The sequence below is a fragment of the Bombina bombina genome, chromosome 1 (assembly GCF_027579735.1).
Source record: "Bombina bombina isolate aBomBom1 chromosome 1, aBomBom1.pri, whole genome shotgun sequence".
Classification (NCBI taxonomy): domain Eukaryota; kingdom Metazoa; phylum Chordata; class Amphibia; order Anura; family Bombinatoridae; genus Bombina; species Bombina bombina.
In genome coordinates this window covers 92,557,381-92,570,449 of record NC_069499.1, presented here as the reverse complement: position 1 = coordinate 92,570,449, position 13,069 = coordinate 92,557,381, and the positions used below count along the sequence as shown (strand labels likewise).

At 38.1% G+C, this 13,069-nt stretch overlaps 1 protein-coding gene across 1 annotated transcript in view; it reads right to left on the bottom strand.

Annotated features, from left to right (window-relative positions):
* LOC128636348 (serine protease inhibitor A6) overlaps positions 1-13,069 on the bottom strand; it is a 64,047-nt gene that overhangs the window by 47,457 nt on the left and 3,521 nt on the right. Inside the window, exon 2 of the mRNA XM_053689375.1 lies at positions 4,136-4,800. Within this exon, the coding sequence (XP_053545350.1) occupies positions 4,136-4,775 (640 nt within the window). The 5' untranslated portion in view covers positions 4,776-4,800. The remainder of the gene's footprint in view (positions 1-4,135; positions 4,801-13,069) is intronic.

Here is a 13,069-nt window from a genome sequence, read left to right as displayed (position 1 = left end):
GGCTACGACGTCACTTCCGGTCACAAGGACACCTGTACTCCACTTCCGGTGGTGACGTCATTTCCGGTAATGCATATTAGCCGAAATGACATAAGGAACAACACCCCCCTGGGACTAAACAGGAATAAATGTATAAACCAAGACACCATAGTCAGTTGTAAGCATATGCCAGTCTAGAAGCATTTTTCACGACATCGGCCCCTAAATCACGAACCGGAAGTGACACCAACATGCGAAGTGCACTTCCAGTTTCGGCGATTCCGGCGATGAAAAATTCGCCTCTCTACTTTTCCTTATTCAGCTTAGAGAGGAACCGAGAAAAAACCTATAAATTGGCCCCAAAAACCAAATAAAAATAAAAATAAAATGAAAATAATTATACTTAAAGCATTTTGAAGTACAGGAAGGTATCACTTCCGGGTCTAAGGTGAACATTTTTTGGCGCAATTTTGGTGCTCTGTGATAGGTGCACCATAGTATAAAAAGAGGCCTAGTTATGCTTACCACAATACAGTCTTGAAAAAGGCCCAAGGAAGGGCCGAAACGCGTTGGCTATTGATGGTAAGCCTCATTTCATTTACATTAAGGATTGCCTAAACGTTATTGCACTATTTGTTTTTGTTTTATATTCCACAGGTACACTGGGAATCTTATTTGTTTCTATTTTTGATTTTTTATTACAAATCTGTTGGGATTTTGGAATTGGAACATTAATACGATTATTTTTTACTTTTTTTTGAACTTATTCACTTCTCACATATATATTTTTTGTCACAAAATATATATTTTTTTGGATCTGAGTTTTATTGTCACCGATCACAGCACTAGAACATTTTTTTCTACATTTTTTCCACCCTTTTTTTTCCCCTGTTTTTTCTGTTTTTTCCACATTTTTCATCACCCTTCACTAAGTCATACTTCTTGGACACCTTCACAATTATACTTCCTAGGATCAACTTACCTTAGGACAAAATTGTCCCCAAAGAACTTGGAACTATTTACCCTAATACCAGGGATTGTCTCAAATACATTGGAGACACTACACACTGTTTACATAATTACTATATTTAGGAATCGTTAATTATATTGTATTATATGTTTTTAGTATCCGTATTTTAGACAATTTTTGATTATTGTGTTTCTATACCTGCTATAGGGTTTTATTCATATATTTTTTATTGTACTCATGGATCCATGAAAGTTTTTTATATATCTTTTATATTTTCCATATCCTCTGCACCATATCTAGTTAATTAAGGTGTAAAAGAAGCGCTAAAGCTTAAGTATGAAAGTAGAAATAGTTTTAATGTTACAAATTAAGGCCAAATGACAATAAAAGGCCAAATAACAATAAAATGATAAATATAATACAATGATAATTATAAAAGGCTGCTAAAACATATAGATATTGAGCCTATGCATTCCAAATTTATGTGCAAAAAGATAAAGATAAAGTTACAATTTAAAACGTCAAAATAAAAATGGTTGATAATGTCCACTGAGAGAATTCCATCCATAGAAAAAAATAACGTCCATAAAAAATAAGTAATGATAATGGTGATATGTGTATTTCCTTCCAATGTGAATATATAAGTGAGTGTCTTTCTGTGTGGGAAAACTTATTATGGAATAATCGTTTTCCCAAAAATTACAGAAGGTTCTTGGTTGTACTGAGAAATGAACCAATCATTTGTGTATTATGGACCACAAAGTCACTCAATAGTTTTGATATGGAATAGATTTGCAGGTGAGAATCCAGTGCAGGTGTTCCCCATAGTCTAAACTTCTCTTACCTGCAGCTAATAATTAGCTATGTGTATTTGTTAAAGGACCACTAAAATCAAAATTAAGCTTTTATGAGTGTGCAATTTAAAACCTGCCTGTTATTGGAAACTAAGTAAACACATCTATAATTTTTAGACATGTGTCATTGGGTTGTCTGATGAGGAGTTCAAGGCATTGTTTGGGCATTGGTAATGGCTTCCTCACACTAATATTATATTATTATATAATATTTCCTTTAAAGGGATATAGAATTAAAAATGAAATTATCATTATTGAGGTAGAACATAAAATATAAAAAAGAATTCCAGTATACTGTTATCAAATGTACTTCTCTTTCTCAAAATTCTTTGTTTAAACACCTAGTGCCTTTCAATGAGCACATAGGGCCAAAGACTGGTACAGACAAAGTTCTCAGCTTGAGAACCTATCCGCGACATTATACATCCACTACCCATATGTATTCTTACACACACAAAATTGACCAATCATGAGAGAGAAGGGTCTGTCAATCACACGTACTAAAGTGATTATATGATTTATATTCGCCAACTCAGAGGTGGCAGAGAGGGTAAGATTTAGTGAGTTTGGTGGCTGCTGCTTCTTATAATGCAGAAAGCAGGCTTGTGTGTACAAGCCTGCCTAGCAAGTGCTCAAAAGCAGCATACACTGCTTAGTATATGGAGCTAATGCTGTAGCAAGTTTCGGGGGCATATTTATTAAGCTCCGTATGGAGCTTGAAGCCTCGATGCTCTATAACTTTTCCGTCTGCTCTGAGGCGGCGGACAGACATCGCCAAAAATCAACCTGATCCAATACAATCGGGTTGATTGACACCCCCTGCTAGCGGCCAATCTGCAGGGGGCAGCGTTGCACCAGCTATTCACAAGAACTGCTAGTGCAATGATAACCATTTATCGATGTGCGGCAGACATGATCCGCAATATCGGATCATGTCTGCTCGCACATTAATAAATAGGCCCCCTAGGAGTGTATACATGTCTTCAACACTTAATGGCAGTTGTGTTTGCAACAATATTTCTAACAATTGGATAATTCACTATTCTTTAGAAAAGTTTATTTACAAAAATCCCCATAAACTTTAATTTTGAATAATTGTTGCAAACACATTGGGGTTTATTTATTAAAGGGACATTAAACCCAATTTTTTTCTTTAATGATTCAGATAGAGCATGCAAAACTTTCTAATTTACTCCTATTATCATCTTTTCTTCATTGTCTTGCTATCTTTATTTAAAAAGCAGGAATGTGAAGCTTAGAAGCCGGCCTATTTTTGGTTCAGAACCAGGGTGCAGAACCTAAAATGGGCCAGCTCTTGTGCTTCACATACATGCTTTTCAAAAAAAGATAGCAAGAGAAAAAGGAAAAATTGATAATAGGGGGCCGATTTATTAAACGTTTGTCCGACATGATCCGCTCAGGGGTTCATGTCCGACAGACATTGCTGAATGCCGACAACATATGCTGTTGGCATTTAGCATTGCACAAGCAGTTCTGGTGAACTGCTTGTGCAATGTTGCCCTCTGCAGATTTGCAGGGGGCCGCTAGCAGGGGGTGTTAATCAACCCGATCGTATCTGATTGGGTTGATTGCTGTCCGCCACTCAGACGCAGAGGACCAGTTAAGGAGCAGCAGTCTTAAGATCGCTGCTTCTTAACTGCTGTTTCCAGCGAGCCTGAAGGCTTGGGCAGAAACAGGGGGATCAGGGGCCTTTCGGCCCTTGATAATTCGGCCCCAAGGAGTAAATTAGAAAGTTGCTTAAAATGCATGCTCTATCTGAATCATTAAAGAAAAAATTTGGGTTTAGTATGCCTTTAAGCCTACAGAGCTCCATTGGCTGGAGGTTCACCCAAATCTGATTATCACTGCTTTTTAACCCACTACACCACCTGTTATGTGGTGAATGTCTATTCCTCAGACTTTACTGATCGGGGAGATTGACAGTCCCTGCTCAAGTGTGATTGGCTGCTTGCAAGTGCGGGGGGTTTCACACTTTTGCGAGTGTGCAATGATAAATGTGAGCAGTGAATTGCTGCCTGCTAAACACAATGCCGGCCAGACAGGGGCGAATATGTCTGCTCCTGTCCACCCAGTCTTTAATAAATCTAGCCCATAATACCGAAAGAAAGAAGTATATTTTATAATAGAAGTAAACTGGAAAGATTGTACATTCTATGTGAGTCATGAATGTTTAATTTTGATGTATATGCCCCTTTAATAAATCTTCTGTTTGGAACAAAACCATTTAAGTTAAAAAAAAATATATAATTGAATTAGTTGATGCATCAAAATGACACTTGGTTTACATCCTAGGAAAATATTTTTTTTTTACCTTTGAAGAAGATGTAATTCAGAAGTACTAGTTTTGTCCCATCATCAAGGTCTTTTACTAATTCTTCAATTTTTCCTTCCGTTTTTTTTTTCACATAGTCATTTATCTTTTTCTCTGCATCATTTGCATTTGAGAAGTCAGTAGAAAGAATTTCTGCACGATAATAATGTTCTACTTGATCTGCAAAGGTCTTCAAAAGATTCAAATTTTCTTGTACAAAGACAGCATTTCCAATATTGACTTGCAGGTCACTTTTTGGTTTATTTAAAGCCAAGATAAGCTGTTCAAATGCCTCATGAATTTCTTCTTCTTTGACACGGGTTTCATTCAAGCTCAAACCTTCTAAAATCTGTTTGTGAGTTTCGGATTTTGCACCCAGGGACAGCATGGAAAAAGCTGTAGAAATACTAAAAGGTGAAAAAAATATGTTTTTTGGAGATTTCTCTTGGCTGGAAGCAATGTGCCTGAATAAGCTTACAGAAAACTGTAAATGGGCTTGACAAATATCTTCTAATGCTTTTGTATGTGTTTTTCCATTGTGTTCATTCTTGTCTTCATGTGTTGGATGATGATCATGTGAAACATGCTGGACTGAAGTGTGCACAAGAGTGATAAACAATGAAAGGTAAAGAAGATTCATCCTACTCTCTGCTGCTGGGACTCACCTGTACAGTATTAAAAAAAATGTTTTAACAGACTGCACATTAGTCTATAGAACTCTTTCACAACATACACTACAACAAAGGTACAGCATAACTGTTTTTAACTTATATTCAAGAATTTCACCTGCAATCAGGCAAGATTTATAAAGCAAAGTATGCAAATCATAGATCAGCTGCAAGAATGTGTGTACTCAGGAATATGGACAGCAACTGACATACATGACTTTTAAATTTAGAAATGTGTTTAACCCCTTAGTGACCGAGGACGTGCAGGGTACGTCCGGAAAAAAAAGGCAGTTAACGCCTGAGGACGTACCCTGCACGTCCTCGGCTAAAGTGAGTGCTGGAAGCGATCAAGATCGCTTCCAGACACTATTACAGTACTGCAGGGATGCCTCGATGTCCAGGCATCCCTGCAGTACTGTTCCGGAGTGCCGGGACCGGATTGATCACTCCCCCTTGAGTGATCACTTCCGGTTTTGCTCCACGTGGAGCCCGGCAGTGCAGCAGAGCATCGGAAGCGATCGGACACGCTTCCGATGCTCTGCTAGTGTGCTAAGTGCCTCGGTGGGTCGAGGCACTTAGTTAGTAAATAAATTAAATAAAAATTGTTTAAAAAAAAAAAAAACGGGTAATAAAATAAAAAAGCCCCTATATAGCCCCCCCCTCCCCCATGAGGCTTCCAAAATGGCGATGCCCAGTGCATCATGGGGCCTCTGGGGGTGTCCCTAGCCTGCCTCATCATAGGGGCAAGCTAGGGTCACCCAATCTGAGCCTTCCCACAAAAAAAAAAAATAATAATAAAATCTCCCATTTGTCTGATCAGGTCAATATTTGTAAATATTGACTCTGATCAGTGTGGATCTCCCTCCCTCTCCTTACTTGTGATTTTGTTGGAGAGAGAGAGAGACCTGTATTTTAGCAGAGAGAGATTTATTTCTTTTATTTGTTAAAAAATTTAAAATCCAAAGGCTCTTTTCAGAGCCATTAACCCCTAGCTTGCCAGTGATCACTATAAATCACTGGCAGTAGCACAGCTGCACTTTTTTTGCTGTCTGTGCATTTTTTTAGGGGTTAATTTTTGTTGTTGTATTTTTTTTTAAAAACCCAAAGGCTCCTTTCAGAGCCATTTAGCTAATTTAATTTAATTTAAATAGTATTTAACCCCTAGCTTGCCAGTGATCGCTATAAATCACTGGCATTAGCATAGCTGTACTTTTTTGCTGTCTGTGCCTTTTTTTAGGGGTTAATTTTTGTTGTTGTAATTTTTAAAAAACCCAAAGGCTCCTTTCAGAGGCATTTAGCTAATTTAATTTAATTTAAAGAGTATTTAACCCCTAGCTTGCCAGTGATCGCTATAAATCACTGGCATTAGCATAGCTGTACTTTTTTTTAAAAAACCCAAAGGCCATTTAGTTAATTAATTAATTTTGGTTTTCTGTGACAGATACAATAATGTCAAAGAAAACATATAGTGCTGAGGAGGCATATGCCATCCTTGTGTCAGAGTCAGATGCCTCTATGTCTGACTCAGACCCCAATTTTGACCCTGCCATATGCTCAGATACATCATTAGATGCAGTCTCAACTGATAGTGATGTATCTGTGGCTGCTAGCCCCCCTGCCAGCCCCCCTGCTAGCCCCCCTGCCAGCCCCCCTGCTAGAAGGAGGCGTGTTGCTGCCATTGCTGCTGAAGAGTGGGTAACGCCTCATCTCCAGAGGCCAGATATCCCACCCTTCACAGCAAATGCTGGCATAAATATAGATGTGGCAGGTTTTAGCCCCCAACAGTTTCTGGGTGATGATGTATTGGGGAACATTTTCACCCAAACTAATTTATATGCCCATCAGTACCGTGCTGCAAAGCCTGAAACATATTTGGCAAAGCAGCAATGGGCCCCCATCAATGTGCCAGAATTTTAAAAATTCTGGGCATTGACTATGCTGATGGGCATCATAAAGAAACCCTCCGTTCGCTCCTACTGGAGCAGTAGCCCAATCTGCTCTACCCCCATTTTCTCCCAGAGTATGTCGAGGCAGAGGTATGAAATGATTCTTCATTTCATGCACTTCAGCGACAACAGCCTGTGCCCCCCTAGGGAGCATCCCCAATTTGACAGGCTGTATAAAATCCGCCCCCTGATTACCCACTTTTCTGCCAGGTTTGCAGAGGCTTATACACCTGGAAGGAATATATGCGTTGATGAATCCCTGATGAAGTATAAGAGAAGGCTGGGATTCAAGCAGTATATTCCTTCCAAGCGCTCCAGGTATGGGGTAAAGGTATATAAGCTCTGTGAGAGCGAGACTGGGTATACTCAGGCCTTCCGGGTGTATGAGGGAAAGGATAGCCACCTTGACCCTCCAGGTTGCCCAGAACATATGGGAACCACTGGCAAGATTGTCTGGGACCTGATATTACACCTAATGAACAAAGGGTATCACTTGTACTTAGACAATTTTTATACAAGTGTCCTTTTGTTCAAGCTACTGTATTGCTTTGATACAGTAGCTTGCGGTACTATTAAAAAGAACCGCACAGGTTTCCCAGGACAACTTGTACGCACCCGGCTACAAAGGGGGGAGACCTCAGCTCTGCGCCAAGAGGAGCTGTTGGCACTTAAGTACAGAGACAAGAAGGATGTATACCTTCTTACCACCATCCACACAGAGAGGACGGTGGCGGTCTCTGTACGTGGCAGAGCTGAGATCATAAGGAAGCCAGTGTGCATCAAGTCTTATAACCGGCATATGGGTGGGGTTGATCTGGCAGATCAGCTGCTGCAGCCCTACCTAATTATGCGGAAGACAAGGGCCTGGTACAAAAAGGTTGCAATTTACCTAATGCAGATTGCAACCCACAACGCTTTTTTGTTGTTCAAAAAAGCAAACCCCAGAATGAAACAGACTTTTTTACAGTTTCAGCTCCAGATCATTTCGGGGATTTTGTACCATGATGCACCTGCTCCCCGGGCAGTGATGGGAGAGAGCAGAGTTGGGGCTACTCATTTTATTTTTAAAATCCCCCCTACTGCCGCAAAGCAGAGACCACAAAAAAAATGCAGAGTCTGTACCAAGAGGGGGCAGAGAAGGGACACTGTATATCACTGTCCTGATTGCCCTGGACAGCCTGGACTCTGCATTGGGGACTGCTTCAAGCGGTACCATACAATGGTCAATTTTTAAAAAATAAATACATTTGCAGTTAATTTTTTTTGTTATGTTTACTGTTAAATTTTTTGTTGTTATTTTTTTACTTTTAATGTGCCAGATTTTTACATTTCACTAATATATTTTTTTTCTAAAATGGGGCTGTTATTTTTTTTTTTTTTACAAAAACCCCTGTCAAACCTATGCATGGGGGACATAGGTGTTCTCAAGGTGCCTTGCAGAAAACAACCTGTAGTATTTTTTTTGCACTAACTTACAACAGTCTCTCCTAAATCATAGTCAAAAAGCAATGTGTGTGTAAAAATGAAAATTGAAAAATTGCCACCATACACTTTCTCCAATTTTTTTGGCTAAAACGGTTGCTTCAAAGGCATCAAAGCACACCATATACAATACCTTGGGGTGTCAACATTTCAAAAATATACACTTTCATGGCAATAAATAAAAGTGGGGTTTACAATAGGTCCCAAACTAAAGATAGGCCTATCAGAAGAAATACTCTCACTTAATAACTAAAAACACACGTCATAAAATTGTAACATAACCTTCCCAAAATCCTGGCAAACCTATGCATGGGGGGCATAGGTGTACTCATGGTGCCTAGCAGAAAACAACCTGAAGTATTTTTTTGCACTAACTTACAACAGTCTCTCCTAAATCATAGTCAAAAAGCAATGTGTGTGTAAAAATGAAAATTGAAAAAATGCCACCATACACTTTCTCCAATTTTTTTGGCTAAAACAGTTACTTCAAATGCATCAAAGCACACCATATACAATACCTTGGGGTGTCAACATTTCAAAAATATGCACATTCATGGAAACAAATAAATTGGGGTATGTTAAAATACCCCCAAAAAGACAATAGGCAAAGAAAATATGTTAAATGTGAAAAAAAAATCACAAACGCATGTTGGACATTTGGCATTACACCCCCCGAACAAGCCAAGAAACTTATGCATAGGTGGTATCACTGTAGTCAGGAGATGTTGGTGAACACATATTGGGGTCTTCTTTGGCAGTAACACATAACAGGAGCTGAGAATTCATGTCTAAAGTACAATGTGTGTGAAAAATAACCCAAAAAATGACTGCCCAATAGTTTGACAAAGACTGGTGGTTGAATTAGTGCATGGAAAGTGTTAAAATACCAGCATTTGAAATACCCTAGGGTGTCTACTTTTCAAAAATATATGGTTTGATGGGGGTAAATTACATTGGCCGGCTTCAGAAATGTCCTACATAGGACATGGGTGCATGGGATGTGAAAATTCCAAGTTGAAAAACTGGAATGCGCCCCCTAAAATTAAGGCCTTTTAGCCCCCAGAGAACCCAACACACCTATACATGGGTGGTATCACTGTGCTCAGGAGATGTTGTTGAATACATATTGAGGTGTTTTCTGGCAGTAACACATAACAGGGACTGAGAATATATGCCTAAAGTACAATGTGTGTGAAAAATAACACAAAAAAAATGACTACCCAAAAGTTTGACAAAGACTAGTGGTTGAATTAGTGCATGGAAAGTGTTAAAATACCAGCATTTGAAATACCCTAGGGTGTCTATTTTTCAAAAATATATGGTTTGATGGGGGTAATTTACATTGGCCGGCTTCAGAAATGTCCCAAATAGGACATGGGTGCATGATGACAGATGTGAAAATTCCAAGTTGAAAAACTGGAATGCGCCCCCTAAAATTAAGGCCTTTTAGCCCCCAGAGAACCCGACACACCTATACATGGGTGGTATCACTGTACTCAGAAGATGTTGTTGAACACATATTGAGGTGTTTTTTGTCAGTAACATATAACAGGAACTGAAAATCCATGCCTAAAGTACAATGCGTGTGAAAAATAACACACCAAAATGACTACCCAAAAGTTTGACAAAGACTGGTGGTTGAATTAGTCCACGCAAAGTGTTAAAATATCAGCATTTGAAATATCCTAGGGTGTCTACTTTTTAAAAATATATGGTTTGATGGGGGTAATTTGCATTGTCCGGCTTCAGAAATGTCCCAAATAGGACATGGGTGCATGATGACAGATGTGAAAATTCCAAGTTAAAAAACTGGAATGCGCCCCCTAAAAATAAGGCCTTTTAGCCCCCAGAGAACCAAACACACCTATACATAGGTGGTATCACTGTACTCAGGAGATGCTGCTGAAGACATATTGGGGTGTTATTTGGCAGTAACCCTTAACGTTCTCAGTAAATGTATTCTTGAATTGCTATTTTGTCAAAAAATCACCACTTTTTTTTTTTTTTTTTCAAAATTTGGCATAGATTGGTGGTAAAATAGTTGCATGGAAAGAGTCAAAATACCCCATGTTTAATACCTTAGGTTGTGTTCTTTTAAAAATATATATATATGTGAAGGGTTAATCAGGGATTCCTGACAGATATCAGTGTTCCAATGTAACTATCGCTAATTTTTAAAAAAAATTGTTTGGAAATAGCGAAGTGCTACTTGTACTTATTGCCCTATAACTTGCAAAAAAAGCAAAGAACATGTAAACATTGAGTATTTCTAAACTCAGGACAAAATTTAGAAACTATTTAGCATGGGAGTTTTTTGGTAGTTGTAGAAGTGTAGGAGATTTTGAGGGTCAAAGTTAGAAAAAGTGTGTTTTTTTCAATTTTTTCCTCATATTTTATAAAAAAATTATAGTAAATTATAAGATATGATGAAAATAATGGTATCTTTAGAAAGTCCATTTAATGGCGAGAAAAACGGTATATAATATGTGTGGGTACAGTAAATGAATAAGAGGAAAATTACAGCTAAACACAAACACCGCAGAAATGTAAAAATAGCCTTGGTCCCAAACGGACAGAAAATGGAAAAGTGCTGCGGTCATTAAGGGGTTAAATCTCCTATATACTTAAATAATTCACATTTACCTAGATTACAAGTTGTGCGCTAAACCAGGTACATAAATAACGCTAAAAATTTAGCGGTAGTGCTGCCATTACAAGTTTCAAAAAAATATTCTTGTGTTGTGCGGTATGGTGCGTTAAGCTCTATACCGCTCTATACCGCTCAAAAGCCAAGTCCTGACTTGACATGCTTGTGAACGTTTTCCCCCATAGACATCAATGGAGAAAAAGTGTTAGAAAAAAACTAACACCTGCTATTGCAGAATGGCGATCGCTATAATGCAATCCCCATTGATGTCTATGGAGACAAGAAGGTTTGTTATAAACTTAACACCCTAACATAATCTCCTAGTCTAAATACGCCTAATCCACTGCCTCCCGACATCGACAACACTAAATAAAGCTATTAACCCCTAAACGGCTGCCACCGACATCGCCAACACTAAATAAACCTATTAAACCCTAATCCGCCACCCCCGCATCGCTAAAACACCTAAATAAACCAATTAACCCCTAAAACACTGACCCCCCACATCGCTAACACCTAAATAAACCATTTAACCCCTAATCCGCCTTATCAAATCAGCCAATAGGATTTAATCAGCTCTCATCATATTGGCTGATTTGAAATGCTTTGCATTCAATCTTCAGTGTGCGGCGGACGATCGCATGAAGAGGAGGATCCACGTCAGATGTCAGCGCCGTCGTCGATCCTGCACTGCTCCGCACCTCATCAGCTCCGCGACCCCTGGGTGAAGATGAAAGATGGCTCTGCGACACCGGGATGAAGATTGAAGATGGATCCACCTGGAAGAAGACCGTCACCGCCAGACTTCAGGAATTGTGAGTACCATTCGAGGTTAGTGTTAGTTTTTATCTTAAGGTTTTTTTAGATTAGGGCTTTTTTAATTTTTTAATGGGTAGCAAAAGTGCTGATTGCCCCTTTAAAACCAATGCCTATACAAATGCCCCTTTAGGGTCAATGGGTAGTTTAGGATTTTTTAGTTAGGTCTTATCTATTTTGGGGGATTGGGTGGTTGTATTGTTAGGGGGGACTTTGTTAATTTTTTTATAAAAAAAAAAGCTGATTTCTTTAGGGCAATGCCCTACAAAAGGTCCTTTTAAGGGCTATTGGTAGTTTAGTGTTAGATTAAGGTTTTTTTTATTTTATTTTTATAGGGGTATTAGATTAGGTTTATTTTTTTACTTTGGAAAATTTTGTGTATTATTTTGTAATCTTAGATTTTTTTATCTTTTTTTATAATTTTAGAAATTGTTATTTTTTTGTAATTTTAGTTTTTTTTTTTAGTAGTGTTAGGATTTTTTAATTTTGTAATTTAGTTTTTTGTTCTTGGTATCTTTTATTTTTTTTAAATAGTAAATTTAGGTTTATTTATAGTTTAAGCTTAGTTTTTTTTTTATTTCACAGGTAAGTTTAAATTTATTTTAAGGTAGTTATATTGTAACTTTAATTTAAAGTTAGCGGGTGTTAGGTTGAGGGGTTAATAGTTTAATTTAGATTGTCACGATCAGGGGGGTCGGCGGTTTAGGGGTTAATAGGTTTAGTTTAGTATTTGCAATGTGGGTGTTTGGCGGTTTAGGGGTGAATAGGTTTATTTAAGTAGTAGCGATGTGGGGGGTCAGTGGTTTAGGGGTTAATAGGTTTATTTTAGTAGTAGTGATGTGGGGGGGTCTGCGGTTTAGAGGTCAATAGGTTTATTTTAGTAATAGCGATGTGGGTGTGGCGGATTAGGGGTTAATAGGTTTATTATAGTATTTGTGATGCTGGGGGTGGCGGTTAAGGGGTTAATAGGTAGTTTATGGGTGTTAGTGTACTATGTAACATTAATTAGTGAAACATTTTTGTTTTGCAAAATCCATAAGTACTGGTCTTTGATAGCGGAATGGATCGTGGGGGTATAAGCTATAACGCTAATGTAATAGCCGTACCGCACAAATTGTAATCTAGGTCATTAAGAGCTATTGCAAAGCAGTTAGACATTTATTTTATGTTTTTTTTCTCTGCTAATTGCATTGTGTTTGCTGTTTGTAAAAGTATTAAAATAATTTATTTTTTGAATGTGTAAATCGAAAAATATATATTAATAATTAAAGGGACATGATACCCAAATGTTGAAGCACTTGAAAGTGCTATAGCATAGCTGTAAAAAGCTGACTAGAAAATATCACATGAATATCTCTATGTAAAAAAAGGATGA